Raw genomic sequence first — 21962 nt, 5'->3', positions numbered from 1 at the left:
TTTACATGCTTATCAAACCCCAGCTTGTAGCTGTCGAGGTGAGTTATGAACCACAGCATCTAGGAGATGAGCACGGTGCTGCTCACCTGCGTGGTGTTGGAAGAAGGAGACCTGGCTTCTTTGTCACCTCAACCCCACATGAGCACCGTGTGCTGGAAGAGCAGTGCTGTGATATCGAGCATGCAAATACAGAAGGAGCAACAGAGTGAAATTTCACTGTCTGTGGGTAATCCTCTAACACTGAAGCAACTCAATATTCCATTTCAGATGGCTGATTTTTTTTTCCCCGTTCTTTTCTTTGGAGTGAATTGGTGCTTTCTTAAATATTGACATTAATCTCCTCAGTTGGAAGCGAACCAAGCTTCTGTATTTCTTATCCTCCCAAATCATCTGTACTTCAGATCTGTTTACCAAACGGACTATATTGCATTCCCATAAATCCCGTACTTCGCGTTTGCTGTGATATTAATTTATTGGTACGCATGCATTTTCAACATCAATTACACTCAGTCTCAACAGACATAACTCTCTTCAAAGGACATGGAAAGCTGTGCAGCTCTTGGCTTGCAGAATCCCCAGCCCTGCCTCTGCCCTGTTGCAGATCTGAGCCCTGCTTCACCCACCGGGGATCTGCACGCTGTACAGAAGCAAAGACATGACTGAGAAGCATCCCAGCTGCAGCATGATTTGGGGCTGGCCTAATATTTTGCTTAAAGGTGGTGATCATTCATTTCCTTGAAAGCAAAAGCGCTGCGCTGGTGTTTGTAGGAAGGAGCTCAAAATTCTGATGGGAATGCAAACTTTTGGCTCAGCCAGCAGAAGAGGGCATTGGCATTCAGAGTGCTGGAGTTTGGAGTCTGATTTAAGATTTCGACAGGGAGGAAGAGCAGCAACTTTTGCTAAGTGAGCAGCTGGAAGAAATGTCTAAAAACCTTCACGTCTTCATTTACAGACAGAGCTTTTGTTTACACCAAATACTACCGGAAAAGGGAAAGCAATACCAAATGTTTATTCCTTATAATGAGAAATGACCAAAGATCGTCATTTGCAAAAGAACTTCTCACCAGAGCTAATCTAATATTGCAGTATCTGAATTAAAAATGACAAAGGAAAGGAAAAATGCCTCGGTGAAAAAGAGAACCACAAACCACCTTTGTTTGCAGTTGAGCTGGAATGTAAATGGTGCCTTGCAAGTGAAAATCACTTTTCCTTCAGATGACCTGTTTAAAACTGGGAATGCTGTTGCAGTTTCCGAAATGCTTGTCAGCCCCGGTCACTGGTGCGTAGGATAGAAATGAGAAGCACATGGGACTTTGATCCCAAATTGTACGGTTTTGCCCTATGCTTGTAGGCATGCAGGCTTTTCCTCAGGCAGCAGTTCCTGCAGAAGGTGTTGCATTTTGTTAATACAGATTTCCAAAACTACAAACTGGTTTTCCTTCATCTCCCATTACCAAATTTACATCAAAAAGTTGGGACTTTTCAGACTTCATTTTTTACCAGAAATAGTTGTGGGAAATTTTATTCAGCGTTTATTTCACTGAATATTTCTGCAGTTGAAGAGGTTTCCATACTTAATAGTGAAATGAATCCATTTTTTACTCTTTTCCTAACAAACCAGTAAATAACTGCAATCCAGATCCCTTCCTCCGGTGCTGAGACTTGCAAGGACTGGAGGGATCAGAAAACTCTTTGCCATTTGATGACTTTTTTCTGCTGCTGCCTGTGGATGGGGCAGTTCCATGCCATGCATCCCATGGTATAACAAAAGGCCATTTCTTGTAGCTGTCCCCTGAGATTTACGCCCATTCAAGCTGCCATGGCAATTCCAGTCCTTTCTCCCCTCTTTCTAGTTTTTCCCCACCTTCCTTCCTTTTTTTTTTTTTTTAAGTATATTTCCCCCTTTGTTTTGTTCTGCAGTCGTTATTATTTAGTAGCTTATTAATTCAAATGGAAACGGAGTGATTTTCTTAAATGCCTTTCTGTTGGGGTACCTTTGCAGCTCGCCGCACTGAACTGCAGCACAGATGTTATGCACATTTAACTGTGCAGTCAGCGTGCATATTTTTAACATAACTTGTCTTGAAAATATTTATTCAAGCCAAGACAACAGAAAATTAGAGTAATTTGATTGCTCAGGCTTAAGGAATAGATTACTACTGTTCCAGATGTAAGAAACAACAGACTACTTACTCTCCCCAGACTGAAAAAACGGCATTGGCTCCTGATACCAACCATATTTGCTATTATGTTCATAGTAAATCTTTTAAAAGTTGGATACCTTGAAAGAGTTTCAGTTCAAACCTTTGCCAACCAGCGTTACGAGAATTTCCCCGCCCCCAAATAAGCTCATTATGAAGGGTTTCAAAATACCCAGTGCTCCAAAGGTGCAGTATTACAAAGCCAAGTTATAAATCCTCCTTGCCATGAAGTAGGAGTGCCAGATATCTCTGCAGTGGACCCGGGCTCTGCGAGGCTCTCAGCAGTCAGGCCTGATTACATCTGAACATCAGGCTGCTGGCACCAAGGAGCTGGGATCTGGGATGCAGTGTTTTTCTATTTTATGGTCTTTGACTGGCTCTTCTTTGTGTAGATTTTGCAGTTCTCACTCAGTGTTTTGGACTTGTTCTTACTGTTTTTCTTTCTCTTTGTATGACTTAGATGCAATTATCATATTTGTGCTTATTATTCTTCCTTGTGTCCCTCACCACATTTCTGAATGTATAGAAATAGGCCAGAGGAGAGCAAGACAGCACTGCTAGCCCTTATCCAGCTCTTACCCAGGGTTCAAAACACATGTTGCAACGATCATACAGTCACAGAATGGCCTCGGTTGAAAAGGACCACAGCGATCATCTAGTTTCAACTCCCTGCTATGTGCAGGGTCTCCAACCAGCAGACCAGGCTGCCCAGTGTTCTTAATACTTTGTTAGTAATTAACTGCATGACCAGATTGCCAAAGTACTGTGGCATCACAGAAGGATGTTTTAAGATGCTTTTCTGCAGCTTCAGCTTCTGTTTCAGTCCCTCAGAAGCATGCTTTGAGATTCAGGCTTGTACAGCAGCATAACATGGAGGCACATTAGCTATTTTTGTGTGAGCTGTCTGTAAGTGTAGCTGCGGTCCTTTCTGCAAGAGGAACCACTCCTCACTCCCTCACTCTGCATATTTTTCCACTGATGCATATATAAACTGCCCTTGTACCGTTCACTTGGATGTTTTTATCTCTGTGCCTTTTGACTTACGAATATAAACATGATGCCCATGGGTGATGTACCAGACCTGGAAGCCAGACTCGTGGCTCTCTGGCAGTGTGACTTCCCAGAGCTGAGCTCCATCTAATGGAATGACCTTTTTTGCTTTAGGTGTTGTCTTTGTTTTCCCATGGGTGAGATTTCCATTAAGTCTTACCTTGGTGGTGGTATGCACTTTTGAAGCCACAGAGTCAGTAATTAGCAGAGAGAGAAGCAAGGATTCAGAAGCTGCACCACATGACTTAACATATGCTTCATTGTGCATCATCCCTCTCTATCCACCAGTGGCCTCTGCTCCAGACGTACATGGAGAGGAGACCATAAAAACTTTGGTTGGTGTCTGGTTTTACTTAAATATCTTATTACTTTAGGGTGAAGATGAGTGTGACAAAATAGTCTTCATGGTTGCTCTTGTACAACAGCTCTCTATGTTGGAAATTCCTTCCTTAAACCCATCCTTCTCTTCTTTGGACAGCAAAGAATGTCATATTTTCATTTCTCTGTTTGCTGTAAAGCTGTATATTTCTCCTGTCAGAGCTGCATGGAAGGCACCATTCAGCAGGGAAGTGGAGCACTATTTCTACTCACTTTTGGATTGAATCTGAGTGCAAATACGGCTGTCCTTACGGTCCAGCCACTGTGCAGCTTAAAGCCAGCCTTCAGCACCAGGGTGTGCAAGGAACAGCACTTGGAATTGCAGTTCCCCTGAAGCTGAGGTAATGGAAGGAAGATTTTAGTAGATGAAAGTTTTGGGGCTGCTAATCAGGTGGCACGGGGCTCTAAAAGTGCTGTGCAGGCTCTAGCTGTTGGAAATCCAGTTTAGGTGTCTAAAGGGAGACTTTCTTCATTCCTATCTTTCCACATTCACCTTTTGAAGAATACAAACGTTTGTGTATAAAAGGTCATTGGGGGCTGCCTTACAACTTCAGTCCCAGCACCTTGTGTCATTTTTCACGTAATAGCCAGGATGGAGCACAGCACCCTTTCAAAAGGAACTTGAGCCGTACTGTTAAATGTGAGTTGACAGCCTAGTAAAAACAAAAGTCTTCATTTTTCTTATTTGTCTGCTTTCTAACCAGCCAGAAACTGCGCAGCGCGCTCTTATTAGATCTCCAAGTATGCAACGCAGAGAAATCCTTGGATTCTAAAATTGCTGAGTACACATGAGCGGTGCCACAGTGTCCTCTCCTTGTGCCAAAGCAAATTTCTGAGTTATGGAATTCTTCTCTCCAGTGTTTGAATTAGGTAAAGCGTTTGGCATGTCGCAGGGCCTTCAGAGCATCTTGTCTACGGGGTCCTGTGCTGCATTGAGGTGCCAGCAGCACCTCTGTTTTGGGAAGGCTGGTTGGAGCTCATAGGACAGAGAACCAGAGAGCGCCGTGCCTGCCTGCTAACCCCAGTTAGCCCAGGAGGCTTTTCACATTCAAGAAAACCCCAAGTCAACAATCAGTGTGAGCCACTGGGCTGCAAATGCACCCTGTAAGACCAGGTAATGGTTGCAGTTCTCCTGGTCCCGGGCTTATTTTGTGGCTGAAGTCTGAACCTATCAGCTGGGTGGGTTCCCTACACTTCAGTAGGATAACTGGTGGCTTCAAGGCAGGTGTTTGGTTTTTTTTCCCCTCTTGTATATTATGATGTACCTAGCACGTGTAAATAAACATTACCTTTCACTAAAACCCAGGCCAAGATGAAATGGCCTTCGGTATATTGTGCACAGATGAAAAAGGCTGCCAGAAGTTATTAGCTGCTTATCTATGGTAGGCTGTCAGCCTGTGATGGTTTAGAAGGGCTTTCAAACATTTCTACCTCTTCCTTTGTTTTTATTTCACTTTATTTGTTTGCACTGCTTGTAACTTCCAGAGGAGTTGTGAACTAATAACTTTGTGAAGCACTTCTCATCCACTTATGCGGCTTTCAGAAATGCTCTGCCTTTCCTAATTCAGTAGCAGCCTTACTGTTGGCTTCAGTGGAAGCAGAAGTGAGACCAAGTGCTTCTGGAAAGCCACATTGGTTTCCTCTGTGTTTTGTCTATTTGTCTCTTCCAGTTCCTAGAATGACGTCTGTAGCATCATCGAGTGAGGCTGTAGGTTAAAATTGCAGCATGTTCCCCAATTTCTGTGCTTGATGCAAGGGTCGTTAGGCAGTGCTTTTGCTGAAGCTGTGGTAGGGACAGGGCACACACAGATATTAATTAGCTGTTAAGGGAAAGTTCCTACTTAAATCTAATGTGTCCCCTTGCATACATGGGATTTTTTTCCTTTTCTGATACTGCATGTAGGTTTTGCTGTGCATTGAACTGCTTGGTGCTGGGGAACCCCCTGCTGCCTGGCTCCTGCCCTTCATTTGTGATGCTGCTCACTGCTGGGACTCTCAGCCCAGCACATCAGAAGCTAATTCCAGCACGCTGTTCTGTGCTGACTTCCAAGTATTATGAAGTAATTTTGTACTTATTTATTTAAAAAATAAACCCACCTGCATTGCTTTACATAAATACGAGCCGAGATGTCCAAGAATCCTGTGTCTGCAGCACAGTGTTTATCCACTTGGAGCAGAGATTGAGTTCTCCTTTCCTGGCACAAAATCAAGCATAATGGCACTAAGCAAGCCAAGCCCTGGAAGCTTTGGGCAGACCTTTATTTATCCTTGTTAGCCAGAACTGCCTCGACCACAGTGGGAACTGGGAAGAAATACATGGAAGGGAGGCTGCAGGCAGAGCTCAGGGCCGTGCAGGGCTGTCTCTGCACAGGGTGGCCCTGCCCACACAAGGTCAGCAGCACTCACGTGTGAAAGTGTACCAGAAAAATAAATAGGCCTTTTGGATCTGAAAGAACAGCTGTATCATTAGGGTGCCACAGTTTGTGCCACACAGTGTATGAATGCAGTGATTATGTAGTGTTTCTTCTCTCCCACTGCCATGCTTATAGGTCACTAGATATAAAGGCAGAACTCTTGCAAGAGTCAGCTGGAGCATCTGTGTGTGCCTCATTCCTCTCCTCCATCTGCTCTCACCTCTGGGAAGTGAGAGTCCATCCTGGTCCCGGGATGAGGCCTATGAGATGTAAGGACGTCAGCCTCCTCTCTGATTCTGTTTAAGGAAGTTCATAACCCAGTCAGATGTCAAAAGAAGTTTGTTTTTGTGAGGCAGAGCTGGGAAGTGTGATTTCCAAGCATCACAGAAGGCTCGTTTTTCTTTGCTTATTTTCCTTGGTCACCTTTAAAACCTCTGTCTTGAGCTGTGCGTGCCACTGCCTGCTACGTCAGTGAGTGGTTCTGCTTGCTGGAACAGAAAGCCCAAGGTGGGACAAAATGATGTCAGCCACCACAAGAAATGTTTGTCAGTAACTCTGCACTTTGATCTCTGCTGCAGAATTTCTCTCAGGTGAGATGTCTGTGCTGTGATGTGACACTGCAAGTGCAGGATTTTGTATCTGAATGCAGGGTCTACATTTGCTTAGGTGTGTGTGCATGCCTGTGTTTGTGTGCATATACGTATGCATGTGTTATTAAATGGTTTCAAAGCTTTAAGCCAGTAATGCAAGGAAACCAAAATCACAGGGCATGATTTGCTCTGTGGTTTGGAGAGAACCACATCTTCTGAGGGCTCCTGCCTTCAGCATACCAAACGCAGGCATTTCAGACAAGACTCAATTTGCTGAGGAATTTAGTGAAAAAGACACTTTCACGTGGTGGATATTTACAGTTTGTGTTCGTTTACATTGAAGGTCAGAATCACAGAATGGTTTGGGTTGGAGGGGACTGAAAAGCCATCTCATGACGGCCCCTTGCCATGGGATGCTTCCCAGCAGTGTCTCAGTGGTCCTATCCCAGTGCTCCTCGAGGCAGCTGAAGTTCAGTTGATCCCTTCTGAGTCTTTATTAGCTAGACTTTTGAAAGATGATTGTAATGCTATAATCTGTTATGCCTGGCACTCTGTAAACAGCGTGACTAACAGCAGCACCCAAATCCACTGTCAAAGTCAATTAATTTGGGAATCTGGGTAGGAAGATACACTACTTAGCAGTGCTGTGTTTCAGGAGGACTGAGGAACATAACCTGAAGCAGCATTCGAGATCCAAAACTTGTGCTGGATTTTGCAGGTAGCTCAGTACAGTTTGGATAAGGTTCAAATATTCCTTGAACATCCATGTGTTAAATAATGGAAAGGTCTTGATCATGCACAGCCAAGGAATAAGAAGTTTAATAACTTCAGCATTTTAACTGAACACATGGTTGATAACGATACTTGTCCAGGGAAATGGAAATGAGAAGGTAATCTGCCAGAATCAAAAATAAGCATTTCCAGCATCTTTCTGATATCACTGATAGGGCAGTTAGTCATTCTGCAGTCAGTGCTGTGGCTCTTTCAGGCAGCAGCTCCTATCCCAGAGCTACTGCCACCCCTCGAGACCACATTTATGGTTGTGCAGGGTTGATCTTTAGAAGCCCCTACAGGTTCCTTCAGCCTCTTTGGTACCTTTGTTTGTTTGTTTGTTTTTTAATGGAGCCTTGTAGAGGATGGGCAGAGCAGAGTAGTTGGACAGAACAGGTTCTGGGGCTGCTGGCATGGTGAAGAAGGGACCTGCAGTGAACTTGAAGGGAACTTGAAAAGGTAAACAGCAATTTGGCTTGACCACAAAGAGTGCTTTGGGAACTAACAATGAATGAGTGGAAAGAAATTGGAGGAGCACTCTGTAAATTAAAGTATAAAACTAACAAGAAGGCCACAGAACAGTCTGTCATTTCATTTTCCTACTGTCCCATTTACTTTGAAGGCTTTGTGGAAATACGGGTTTTCATTTATTTGCAAATAGTTTGTACAAAACGTTTCAAGTGACTCTGGATCAGAACTGACTAAGGTTATTAACTCACCAGTCAGGCTTAGCCCTGCAATAATGTGCTCATTGGAACTCAGCAAGTTCTGCACACACTTGGGCTTACTTTGGCAGACGTTCACTCTCATCACCTGCTGAGCTAGATATCTCTGCGGTCCTTTGGCCCAAAGAGCAAGAAATTAGGACCAGCAATTAAAACCCTTAGTGCAGTGTTGTGGTTTGCAGCTCCTAGGCAAGCAATTGGTCTACTGGAGGTTGGTCTGCGTGCACTGCTCTCAGCTTGTTTATTTGGATTGCCTGCCTTGCAGAGAAAACCTATATTTGCTTCCAAGCTAACGAGTTTCTTGAAGTATGGCAATTGCCACAACTTTGAAACATAATCTCTGCAGATCTGCAGTAATGTTACATCCAAAGCCTGCCATCTTTTTTGTTGGGCTAATAAAAAAATCATCAGTGGTTTATCCTTCCACAAGGCTTCCGTGGCTGCAAAAGCACTTAAAATTGAACAAGCCAACTTTGCCCTGCTCCTGTTTATTTCCTCTTGTACAGGCTATTAACTTTTAGTGACTGGTGCTTTTTTTTTGGTGTGTGTGGCATGGCCATTACAGGATCATGAAGGCTACAGGTATTTGTACTTCTGGGTGCAATTAAGACAAAGGCTTACTAAGGCTCGGAGACTCAGAATGACTTTGCCACAGCTTTGAGTTTGGTGCTTGTTAAGCTGCCTGCATGGGGCTCAGACTGCGCGCCTGGGATGGGAGAGCTCTAAAGCTGGCTCAGTGCTGCATTGGTTGAAATGGTGAGAATGGTACAGAAGCATGCTTAGGCCCCGGGTGAGAGCATTTGAAGATCTGCTCTGGAGTATCCACAGAAATAAATTCGGTCCTGCTGTTAAGCTAGCATTTCAATTTACTTAATGTTACGGAGTAACCAAATCTGGCAGGTAATGCTGAAACGTTTCTGTAGCAAGTAAGCTGTGGCTAGTCAATCAGTGTGTTAACTCATTGTGGCAATGAAGTGTTTAACAAAGAAAGAGCCTCTGGAATGTGACTGTAAACCTTCAGTGCAGGCTTGTTACCTATAGAACGCTGGTGCTGCTGCCACCTGGGTCTGGGCTGTCAGCTCCTGTGGACAGGTGTCATCTGCTCAGCTTCAAGGAAAATGTAAAAAGCCCAGCATTTTAGGAGAAGAAATGAAGGCTTGCAGCTCCCTGCTAAAACGTGGAGGCTTTGAGGCCCTGACATCAGGCTTGTGTGGGTTTAGACCGGGGTGCAAGTTCCTCTTGAACAATCAATGTAGCTCAGTCCTAACTTGGCCAAAGCAACCAGCTCTGGCATCAGTTAAATATTTACATTCCCCCCTTTTTATATAAATTGTGCTCTATTAGCATACGTTTCACAGTGTATCCTTGTGTTTCAGCCTCTTTATAAATTTGGCAGTTTGTACATTAATCAACATCAACCGATGTAAAATCCTAGCCATGAGGCCGAAGCCTTCAAATGTGCAACATTTACTGTTTCATCGTAGGCAGCCAATAAGTCATGCTGCAATGTATGCCTTGTACCAAGAGGATATGGTATGAAATGGAGCGTGTTTACACTAGGGAGACTTCTGTGTATTTAAGAAGTAATTGTTTCAGGACCGTTCATTAATTCACAAGCTGACATGGGTACATTTTTCCTCACTGCAACAAAAATAATTATGGAGCTCAAAAAATAATAATGAATTTGCACATGGCAGGCTTTTTACTGTAATTTTCTTCACAAGTTATAAGGGTTTAATTGTAGATTGGTAGTAGCCTTATCCATTTCAATCATTTCTGGCCCTCAAGTGCTGAGGTGCAAGGAGTTACGGTGTGCTGCGATTTATGGTGGATGTAAATGATTTCTTGTTTGCCCTCCCTGTTCTTGGCTGGGTTTGCCTTCTTTAAAGCTTTTGCAGATGGATTTAGTGCAGTGGCACTGATGGAAGCCAGGGACAAGCAAGCAGGTGCAGAGCAAAGCCCTGTCCAGGCACTTCATCCTTCGTCTGCAAACACGTCTGTCCCCACCGTGAGCTTTTGGGCACTGCTTGGTCTTGCTGCTTTTTGAGATACATTTTTGAGAAACGGGAACCCGTGTGCTGGTTGTGCCAGTAAGGGGGCAGGACCCAAATTGCTTGTGTGCGGCACTGATGCCTTCAGTAGAATAAGCATCCTGTAAGGGTGGTCTGGGTGGTTGGAGCACGCAGTCGTGAGTTCATCTGGGATTTGTGGGAGCCTCCTGCTGCAAGGAGCTGCTGAGATCCTTTGGTTTGTTTGGCCCAGAGAAGAGGAGGTTGAGAGGGAGGCCTCTTGGTGGTCCTACAGCTCCCCATGGTGGCCCTACAGCTCCCCATGGCAGCCATGCAGCTCCTCATGGCCCTACAGCTCCTCATGGAGCTGGAAGCCCAGCCTTCCTGTTAAGCAGATTTGGCCCACTCCTTGGCAGCAGGGGCAGAGCCCATGCACCAGCCCAGCACCCAGCCCACCTGTACCACCCCTGCATTGGGTGCCTGACCCTCATGTCTGGGTGATATGCAGAGGTGCCATGGCATCACCTTCCTTCAGGGCTGAGCACAAAGGCTCAACTGTGAGCTGTGAGCTGCTGGCCCTCGGCCAAGTGGCCATTGCTTTATTTCGTTGCCTGTCTTTAAAGCTGTGGGTCGCTCCAGGGTGCAGTGTTTTGCTCTTCTTAAGTGGAACTGTTAACGACCAATTTAAGCAATGTAAAGTGCGCCCAGATTCCACAGTGACTTTTAAATCTGTGTAACATTAATGATAATCTGTAATTAATAGCGGCACTGAAAAGGAGTTGTAGTTCAGTAATTAGAAATGCAGGATTAAAGTATTAGCGTATAAAAGAGGTTTCTTAAAAACCTCTTCTTCCAAGAGACAACTCTGATCCCTTGGAAGAAAACAGTTTTAATCTGATACGACCTCAGCCAAACTCCAAGTTACCAAAAATACCAGGTCAGCCCTGGCTTGTGTCGGTCATCAGCAAGCTGCCACAGCATCAGAAGGCACTGCACTGGTTTGCAGGCATTGGTTACTGTGTAGTACTCAGCAGTGTGATCTTCTGCTGGCATCGCCTATTGATTTTCCAGAACAAATGCTGAGAATGATGGGGCTTGAGAAGGAGCTTCAGTCTTGCCTGGGTAGGGTGGGTGTTACGGGTATCCTGTTAAGTACAGGAAATCCCGGCAGCTGCCCGCCTTTGAGCCCAAAGCTTTCCTGGTGTATCCTCATCAAAGAGAGCAGGTCTGCAAGAAAACATAGGGCAGAGGTGTCAAGTGCATGCAGTGTGCTTGGCTTCCTGCCTGCAGTCCCACACAGGGCTCCGTGTTCCCCTCTGACTGTGCATCAGGAGTGGGCTAATCCTTCCATTTATCACAAACCTGCAGGAGCCTGAGGCACGTAGAGGCTCCCAGGTAGAAAGGCTGCTCATTGCCTACATGCTAAAGAGAGTGCCTGGGGCAGTGTTGGGGTGCTCTGATAGATGGAATAGGCTGTGATATAAATGAGGTTCCTAACAGATTCCAGTCCTGCACTAAATCAGATCATCCTGTTGCACTTCTCGCTTTTGAAGTTGAAAATTAATGCGTTGGATACGTGAAATCCACAGAGCTTGAATCGGTGTTGAAGGTTTCCCTATCTAATGCCAATTACTAACCTACCCCGGGCTATCAATAATGATGTATTACAGATAAATAACAGATAGCTACGCCCTGGGAGCCTGCATCATAGGAGTGAGAACAGCATTAACCATTTGACAGCTGTTAGCATCATGCAGTACCATGACATGTCTGCATGGAACAGCCTGAGGAGCTCTCGTGGGTCCTTTGCCAGCAGCAGGTGTGGTGTCTGACGGAGTGATCAGCTGCAAACTGGACCAATTGCCTTGCATCTGCCTGTGTAAGGGCTTGGCAGAACCAGCTTGGCATTTGCTTTTCCAGCCTTAGAGTAAGCAGGCTAATGACTTAAAGTGAAGCATTTGAAGGAGAAATGCTGTTGTGCAATGTTTCATCTTGCTTAGGTTGCTCTCTTCCAGGGTGTGTAAAGGTGGGCAGTTCCCCCAAGCATGCAACGCCAAGTCTTTCAGCAGGAATAGGTTTTTGCTGTGAACTGTGCTCACTGCAGACATGGTATAGATAGGTATTTTATACTGATCATCATGTTCAGAAATTGCTTTATTCGTAATTAATCAGCAGAAGGGGAACGGCTGTTTACGAGGGTGGATGGTGATAGGACAAGGGGGAATGTTTTTAAACTGAGACAGGGGAGGGTTAGGTTGGATATGAAGAGGAAGTTTTTCCCCCAGAGGGTGGTGAGGCACTGGCACAGGTTGCCCAAGGAGGCTGTGGATGCCCCATCCCTGCAGGCATTCAAGGCCAGGCTGGATGTGGCTCTGGGCAGCCTGGGCTGCTGGTTGGTGACCTGCACACAGCAGGGGGTTGGAACTGATGAGCGTTGTGCTCCTTTGCAACCCAGGCCATGCTGTGATTCTGTGACATATTGTTAAAGGAAGCATAAGGGCAGTCAGTTCACCTTGAGAGACACCTGGCCTATCTGAAGGGCAGAAAAGCTCTCAACAATTTCCCCTCTTCACTGCAGTTCTGCCTCATCCCGCTGACGGGGATTTGGGTGATTCCTGCCTCCTTTTGAACAGCAAGAATTGAGCAATGCAGACATGTCCACTGACACACAGAGACGCTCATGTCATGGAAATAGAATCCACTCTTACATTAAAGATATGAGCAGTATTTGAGGTCTACGTTATGGAAATTTCAGGATGGTGCCAATTAAACAGACAAGAAAATTAGTGAATAATGGGTCGTATCCATTACAGTCTGCAGCAGGTGTGTCTCGATTTCCTTCAGCACCTCCAGGGTGGGCTGTGGATGGGTTGGTGATGGGCGGATTGCAAAATGCAGTGTCTTGGGAGGTGAAATGAAAACGTGTGGGGAGCTTTGAGAGGAGCAGTGAAACAGTGAGAGCTGCAGGAAAAAAGATGGTGGAGATAGGGCTAAGAGAACAGCCAGAGGGCATCTTTGTGGGGAGATGTTGGAACGGATCAGTCATGTAGGAACCAGACAAAGAAAAAGGTGAAGAGATATGGAATGTGCAGAAAAGCAAAGAGTTCTGAATACTTGGTATAATTAGGGTTCACTCTCATTCTGTATCATCTTACCTTCAATTCCTGTTATCTCCATACTACTTTCAAGTAATACAGCTAAAGGAGACTATTTTCTGAAGATTTTAATTCAGCTTTTTAAGGAACGCTGATGCTGCTGTAACATTTACCAATGATTTGGCCAAACAGTGGTGCCCAAATGAGTGCTGACCTTCCTGTTGGCATGGGACAGCTTCCCAATGGTATGTGTGGGAATGCCTTGCCCCATCTTGTTCTTAGTGTCTTGTGCAATCTGGGTTTTATCACTTCCTTAGGCAAATTCCTTCAGAGGATAACAAATCTCACTCAGCACAGGATTCCTAAGCAGCTTCAAGAAGAGATTTGCAACTGGAAAACTTCATTTTTATTTAGTTTAATTTTGCATGGTTTATTTTATTACACAGATCCGTAGCTCCTTGGCTACTTTAAATACCTCCACGGTCTTTTTGCTATTTTGGGTATCCCACAGTGAGATGTGGGTTGCAGATATTGCAGTCACATTCGTAGAAGAAAATGCTAATCCAGACTTTCTTTAGGGCATGTAATGAGGGTGTAGAAGGACCCGCAGGTATGACACATAACAGGGGTTGCCCATTACGTAAATGTTTTGATTTTTGTTTGTGTTTGCTTTAAGTAGGCATATCTTCTGCCTCAAGAAGAAGGGTTGCTACAAAGCGTGGGATTCTTTCTGTGCAGCCAGGAGGAAAGCAAGCAGTGCAAACATGCAGCCCTCGTACATTGCTCCTGCTGCCTTGCAAGCAAAACATCCACATTTGCAGACTTATTTTGCTCTCTGCTTTGTTTCTCTATAGCAGATTTATTTCCCATTAAAATCTTCAATCATTTCTGGGTTTGGTGTCATCTTAGCTATCTGCCTTCTTCCTGTTTTGACTTTTACTCTCTTTCCTTCATGTTACAAATGCACGGTGTAGAGATATTAATTAGCCCGGACACAGGGCCTGGATTGTCTCCTTTCATTGTGGGGCAGCAGATGAGGCTGCCCTGTGCTTGGCTGGGGCTGCAGCCCTGTGGTGCAGACACAGCCCCTGAATGATGGCTGCTCATGGTGAGAAAATGAGGCAGCGGTGTGTGCCTGCGATAAGGACAGGCTCTGCAGTTCTTCTTCCTGGGCAGCTTTCTGTAAACCTTATTGAAGTTTATTTAATCACAAAGGCTTTCAAATGACTGACTTGTGTGAAATTCGCTTGGCACTTGGGCAATATGGTAATAAAGTCAGATGTTAGCCAACTTCTCTGTGGGGAGGAGATTTGAATACACTTTGCTTGGCTTTTCACAGAGGTTTTAATTGACTGTTGTGATTTCTCATTAACTTATGATCATGGATGCATTCAAGGCCAGGCTGGATGTGGCTCTGGGCAGCCTGGGCTGCTGGTTGGCAACCTGCACATAGCAGGGGTTGGAACTGATGAGCGTTGTGCTCCTTTGCAACCCAGGCCATTCTAGGATTCTGTGATGATTCTGTGACCAGCATTTCTTCATTGGGACAGAGTTTTGAACAGATCTTTAACTTTCGTGCGTTAGGATTCTTCATCCCAAAATGAAATCTTACCTGGATGATGGGCCTCTGCCACTTGCATTAATGGACCTTTCTCCAACAGGCTTTTGCAAACCACTCTGAAGTGTGGTGAAGGCTGAAACAACCCATGTAACCCTCCTGCAGTAAGGAGGTGTGCTCATGTGCACAGGGCTCAGCTGCTCCTTGCACACCATCCCTGTTCCTGTAGCTGCTGCTGGGGTGTGCTGTGGTTCAGGTGATCAAACATCACTTTACAAGATGTAATTCGGACACTTTCTATAAGAGCTTTCCAAGCCCAGGAGGCATTTCCTAAGCGAGCTGGGAGTTTTTCTGTGCATTTGAGAGCACAGTCACTTGATGTCACAAACGCAAAGGAAAAAAAGCCTTGCTTGGTCTCTGAATGCATTTTGCTGAAGGAGGCAGAGCTGCTGAGCGAGGTGCAGCAGGAGGCAGCCCTGCTTCTGGGGGGAAGCAGCTCAAGGCTTTGATCCCCTCCCCTCTTTGTTTGCTTGGTGACTTTTGTTTTCTGTATTAACTTAGAATTAATGGTATGTCCCCATGCTGTGTGGCTGCTCAGTGTGTTCCTTTCAGTCCTATGAAGTGTTTACTGAGGGCATAGAAATACTTTGCTCTGAAATCAGAGCTTTAATTCAGGAGTATTAGAAAATTGCCTTAGTGATGCATAAGGCCATCTCACAAACAGTGGCTTTACCTCCTGGGCAAAAGTGAGTGTGTCTGGTGTTGTAGTGTGACTCCTCCTGGAGATCAGGCGATGGCTGTGTGCTCTGGGAGGTTTACCATCACGCTTCCAAAGGCTGTTCAAGAAAAAAATTGATACGAACACTCTTGGAGCTGCTCCATTCTCAGGTAGAAGGGATGGGAGGACAAGGCAGAGATTGAGCGTCCCGCCAGCCACGTCCTGTTGGATGTTTGGCCCACTGCTCATTTGTCACATACCCAAAATTTCAAGTCCTGGTGCCATTGGCTATGGTGTCATCCTGCTGAGTGATTGCCATCACCACTGAGCTCTGCTCCAAGCTGCTTTCCTTCAGCCTGGCAAGTTGCTGAGCCCCCAGTCCCTAACATTTGGGTTATTTAAGAGGCTGAAGTGTCTGGAGAGTAAGTGTCTTAAAAGCAATACAGCGGGAGGGGAATTTGTGCCAGTAGTGTTTGGAAAAGCCCCAAGAGGTATGCATGGTTGTAGGGACATCTGAAGTGACAGCAGTGCTAATACAGACAGCAGGAGCTCGGCTCTGCTGCTGCACCCATAGCAGTGGGAAAGATGGCAATAGCTTGGGAAAGCTTGTGCTGCACGAAGACATTAAATAATACAGAAAATAAAATGGAAAAAAAAAAAAAAGGATGTAGAGGAACAGACACAGTGGGACAAGGTCTTGGCTTGCATCGTGGGTAGCTTCAGAGCAATGCCATTCATTGCACAGGGGCTCAGGATCTGTCCCCATCAGTTGGTTTGTGCCCTGCGCATCTGCACAGGCCGGGGCCTGCGCTCGTAGGTGAGTTATAATGGCTGCAGGTTCTGTGTTTACATTGGAAATACTTGACAGAGCCTTAAATAAGCAGTGCTACCAGGTGGGCTTTTAAGAAAGACGATATTTATAAAAAGTGCAGTGGCTGTATCTGAACTGAACTGCCGCGTGCGTTTGTGTGACATTGTGTTTACAGTTTGCTCGTGATTTCTTAATGAACTCGAAAGTTGCTCACCGATCAAATAAAAGCAGGACATCTTTGGATATCCTTGCACTGAGGTTGCTTTGGACTTGAAGGACGGTGCCAAAATAAAAATGATGCATTCTGCAATGTCCTTTATAATGTTCTACAACGTTCTCCTTCTGGGTGCTGCTCAGCATCTCTGTGCATCTGCTGGTGCTGGAGATCCAGCCAGGGGCAGGGTCAGCTTTCCCACCTCTCAGATACATGTGTGTTCAATCCCAGCAGCAGTGAAGAGATGCTTCTGATGTTCAGACCAGTCTCTGAGGCCTGCGTTTACATGAGTTGCATGAGAGTTTCTCATACAAGCAGCCCTGTTACCTTCGGTGCATAAACGGTGTCTTTTCTTGTGCTCATGGGTTCACAGGATTAAAATCTCTGTAAATGTTAGTAGATAACATGTTCAGCAGCCTCAGAGCACCGTGTTTTTCTTAGCTGCAGCACTGTGCAGTCATTCTAGCTCTATAAAAACCCAGGGAGGGACTTTAAGGTGGGCCAAGCACATCTCAGAGCTTGGCTGCTTGATTAACACAAGGCCTCCCGGTGACAGCGCAGCCAAACAAGCTCCAGTCCTGGCCCTGTGCCTTTTTCCACTTCGCTGCTTCTGCTGCCCATATGTTTCAGCTGCCAACACAGAGCATCGGGCGCATTTTAATCACTGGTTTTCTTCAAATAATTTTACTACTGCGAGAGCAAATTCACAAATGCCTTTTACAACTCTTCATGATACAGAACTGGTAAAGTAACAGCATTCTTTTTTTCTGTTTTTCTCTTCCAGGAGCAAATTCATCCGTGGTTGTTGATTTCATGCCTACGTCATCATGGAACATCTCAAGTGAGCTAGATAAAGGTAAGTGGACAGAAAATGTACAAGTATGTGAAATCAGACTTTAAAATCCTAATAATTCTTCTTGACTCGGCCAAATCAACAAACAAAGGGATGAGGGAGCATTTAAGATAAGCCTTGTTTGCCTTGTGATCATTTGACATTTAATTATGTGCAGTTCTGTGATTCCTGGAGATTGCTGTGTTCGTTTCTTGTTCCAGTAAAATGTTCCACATGGGAAAAGCATTTCAAGATGTGAGCTCTGCTGGTTTATGAACTGCTTGACATTTTGTCTGGTGGATCTTAGGCTCTGAAAGCAAAGTTAACAAGCATCGGGCAGAGTCATTTTGTCTCATTGTGCTTTATTATGAATTTTAAAGGCTTTAAGTCAATAGAAGGGAAAAATACATTTGCAAGTGGTAATTATGTGTGATTTTGAGCTCTCTAAAGAGGGTATAGTGAGAAAAAGAGATATATTCCTTATTCCCCTTCATTTTGTAAAGTATGCACCACCAGCTCTTTAACCCAAACTGCTTAGCTTCCTCCAGCCTGTATTCCAAGCCTGCAGCTTCTGAGTCAGTATGCTCTCTGAAACCCTTCTAATGCACCGTTCACGGAGGAGGATGCTGCTCACCTCACTATCTGTTCCATTTGTCAGACACTCTCTTTCCATTTGCATATAATTTTGTCAACCATTAACTATTTAGACTGACGTTTCCCATCATGGAGTTCTGCCACGGACTGTTTGTCCAAATCTCATAGTCTGCGTTTTGTTACTGCTTTGTATGAACATGTGTGCATAAAGTTTTATGTTGAAACATAAATGTGTTTTCTGTACTAAATATGAAGGGAGTCTCTAGTTCTGGTGGTTAACTCTTTCACTGAAAGCAGTTACATGTCAGTTCTCCGGGCAGCATTTACCTACAGGGCAGGTTTGTGGTCCCTCGTCACAGAAGTCGGGGTCATACCTTGTCGAGGCAAAAGAAATATTCTTTGCCAACCACTGTTGGTGATGTATTCTTCATTCTCCATGGTGAACCCCACTGGTTTGATTGATGAAGGACCTGCAGTTGGTTCACTCTGTGTCACAGGGGAAGTTGTGTGCCTCCAGCCAAAGCCCAGAGCGAAAGATGCACAAATGACACCAAGTAGTGGTAGTGTAACTTTTCAGCAAATCCAATCTGAGCTGAGCTGAAAAATAACCCCCAGTAACTTCCTGTTATTATTCCTCATTAGAGTTTTGTGTCAAATGTTTTCTTATGATCAGGGTGGTTTTTCACTCGTACTTTGGCTAGGCCCTCCATGTGAGCACTCTCCATCCTTTGTTTGACTGACTGAGCTGGGGAGCAGAGCAAGGTCCTTGCAGGCAGCATGCACTGCATGAATGACCCTCTGTGTTCTGTGTCTGCTGCAATCCCTACAATCACCAATAACCCCTACAATCACCAAAGTACCTAAGGCTATACCAACCAGGGTTTGGATGTCCCAGTGAGCAGTTTTGGGCACTGAACCATCCTGTTGCTCAAACCAAAACCTGTAGCTTCTGCTGCGGCACTGAGCCTGCCCTCAAGTGTTCACAATCAGAACATTTTCCGTGTTAATTTCATGGCACCTGTTGCTGAGTTATTTTGTCAGAAACAGGTAAAATGAAGTTTCACACTTCTAATCCACCTGGAATGCAGCAATTATCAGTGGCTGGGCTGAATCCTGCATTCCTGGGGGATTACCGGCCCCTTTGCTTGCCCTGATTAGCATTTAGACAGCTTTAAGCTCACACACCTAAACATGGATTTACATATGTGATTAAAATGCATTTGCTGCCCAAAAAGCTTAGTCAGAGGGACAGGTTCCTCTGTGTGCCCACAGGCCAAACGAGGCACACATGCCTTGTCTTGCCCATGAAAGCAGGACTTTCATGTGGGTGCTGCCATCTCTCAGGAAGGTCTTTGAAACCCTCACATACGGAAAGCAAAATACACTGCAGCACACGCTGATAGAGGCATGCACTTTGTTTCCATTTCTTTTTGCAAGCAAGCGTCTGGAGGCATCAACATCCACTTGTCTTTGCTGCAGTCAGCCATGAGGTCATGCGGGCGGCCCAGTAAAACTTATTTTAAAGCCTATTAAGTTCACCACATGAAAGCGGTTTCCAGCCAGATTTCCCAATTAAGCAGCTGTCCACATGAAGTGGCTCTAACTCTATCTGCTGTCTTGTGGAAATAAGCATGTCTTCCTTGAACACGCCTTCGGCGTTTGGAGAGGAGGAACAGCTCGTGGGCTCGTTAAACAATATTCTGCATTTTGAAATAATTACTTAATATGGTGCTTTCCCTACCTCGGAGAGTTCTGCAGCGATTATCTTACAACTGAGCCCTATTCAGGTTTCAATTTCTATTAAATAAGCTAAATCGACAGCATTAAACAGTTGCCTGTTTATTCTTTTTAACAGGAAATGAATTTAAAAGAGACGCAGCCACCCGTGAAGAGCTGTTGAAAGCAACGATTGATGGGAGGGAGGAGGTGGTTTCTCACCAAAACCTTAAAAAAACAAACAAACTATGCATAAAAATAAAAAATAATCACTGTTAAAATAAGAGAAACGTAGCTATGAGCGTTTTCCTCTTTTCCAAGTTGGTAAATCGTGGTGCGCAGAGGGACTGCCACGAGGGAAAAGAGAAATGAAAACGCGATCAAATAAGTATTTAATTATATAAGGAGAAATAAGCGTATTTCAGGAGAAGAGAGGGGGCCTGGTGGGAGGGAAAAGCCCATCCCAGAGGGAGGAGGCAGGATGTGAGCCTCCTGCCACAGGTTTGCTGCCTGAGGTTCCCCTTTGGCTGGGAGACCCCACAGCCACTGCTGTGTTTGGGGCACGGTGCTGTGAGGGACGGGCTCTGCTTTCCTGCTGCTTAAGACTCTCTGGTTTCCTGGTTCTTTGTACCTGTGCGTCACCTCCCCAGTGTCAGCCAGGCTCCAGCTCTTGGTCCAAGAAAGTTTTGCATTTACCATGAGGTTTTGGTTCTCTGATGGAACCAAATGGTGATGGAAGGGTTGGCTTTTCCTTGCATCAGATTGGAAAGAAAACCTGTCCCTGTGAGATCTGCAGATCCTGCGTATATTCCTTTGCCTTTTCATGGCCTATCTGCTTTGATAAACCAGTATAAAACACTGGAATGATTCAGGGCTTGGGATCCGTTTTCATTTTGAGACATCTGCCATCACAAGCTTGGGCTCACAGCTCCCTGCTGCTCTCAGCTCTGCGTGGCACAGAGCTCAGTGCAGAGAGCAATCATTCCCCAAATAGAGGGCAGCAGGAGGCAGGATTTTGCAGAATGTGCCCCAAATCCACTGGTGGTGGTTCGAGGTGAAGCTGGGATTTATCTTCATGCATTCCAAGGCACACCAGTACAAGGATCACCTGTAGCAAAGCATGGCGAGGAGCAGCCTAGAGCAGAAAATGACCAGGGCAGGGTGAAGCAGGGCATGGAGAGCTGCAGTGTTTGCAGTGCTACCCTGCACAGGACTGTGCACATCAGTGACTTTTGGAGAAGGCAGCCTTGCCATCCATGCTGACAAACCCATGCTGAAGCTGTCGGCTCAACAGTTCCTTCCAGGCAGGGATATGCCCTGGCCTCGAGTCTTCATAGAGAAAATCCTTCTGATGGCCTGGGGAGAATTTAACTCTTAGGCAAACTACATCTTAAGAAACATCAACAAAAGCAACCGTGGACAAAGCCGGGCGGGTCGGGGCCTCCTGACTTCAGCCTCAGTCCTTTAGAGATTTCCAGATTTTCTTTTGAAATCACTGGATGTGAATTTGATACGTGTGGTGAAAGGGGAAGAATTACAGCTTTCGCATTCATGCACAATTTACCTTTTTATTTTCCTTTATTATCTGGGGGATATTGGGTAAATCAGGCTCCCCCGACGGGGCTCAGGGTTCGGATTCTATTTGTGGGGTCCCGTTAGTAGCACGGCAGTAAATTACTGCTGCTTTGTTTGAAAATTTTTTTAGCCACACTACATTAGCTCCTTTTGTTTGCTTTTCCACTGACGGAGCGCGCGTTTCTATTTGAGAATTTGTGTTTCTTGAATGTCTCATTTATAAATAACGCGGGGTGTGAAATTTGAAGGTCGTGGGACGAAATGAGAAAAAGAAGCCACCCTGGGTACCACGTGGCATTTGTGGCACAAGTCTTGCACGAAATGCTTTGCTTACGTGGGATTTTGTGTAACCTCAGTGTGTGCAGCGAATGCCTGACCAGTGTACATAAGGTAACTATATATAATAACCTTTTCCTGGCTCATCCAGCTATCTTTGTTTATTTGAAAGATTGATAGATCAGAGGGTCAAGGGACGTGTTTTATTGTAAGTTTCTGTTCCAAATTTCCTGACATTTTTGGTTAAAAAAAAAATAGAGCTTTAAAAGGCACAGAAAAGGCTAATAAGAACCAGATCCTCAAGTGATGCTATGTCAAAATGTCAAAAATAACAGCTTTTCTTTGACTCGACGGCATTAATCTTAGGGCACATACCTTTCTGTGCACCCTTCCTTTAATAGCTGGAGTTTTTTTGTGTGCAGCTCTTTACTGCTG

General features: G+C 45.1%; 1 protein-coding gene across 6 annotated transcripts in view; it reads left to right on the top strand.

Annotated features, from left to right (window-relative positions):
- Nucleotides 1-21962, top strand: part of ROR1 (receptor tyrosine kinase like orphan receptor 1) — a 146449-nt gene that overhangs the window by 85491 nt on the left and 38996 nt on the right. For all 6 annotated transcript variants that reach the window (XM_052666853.1, XM_052666855.1, XM_052666854.1 and 3 more), the window contains one exon: nt 17319-17390. In XM_052666853.1, coding sequence (XP_052522813.1) covers nt 17348-17390 — 43 coding nt within the window. In that variant the 5' untranslated portion in view covers nt 17319-17347. The remainder of the gene's footprint in view (nt 1-17318; nt 17391-21962) is intronic.

Source organism: Tympanuchus pallidicinctus, unplaced genomic scaffold, assembly GCF_026119805.1.
Source record: "Tympanuchus pallidicinctus isolate F22 unplaced genomic scaffold, pur_lepc_1.0 scaffold7, whole genome shotgun sequence".
NCBI classification, from domain to species: domain Eukaryota; kingdom Metazoa; phylum Chordata; class Aves; order Galliformes; family Phasianidae; genus Tympanuchus; species Tympanuchus pallidicinctus.
The sequence above is the reverse complement of the archived record's forward strand: the minus strand, read 5'-3'. Positions and strand labels throughout refer to the sequence as shown.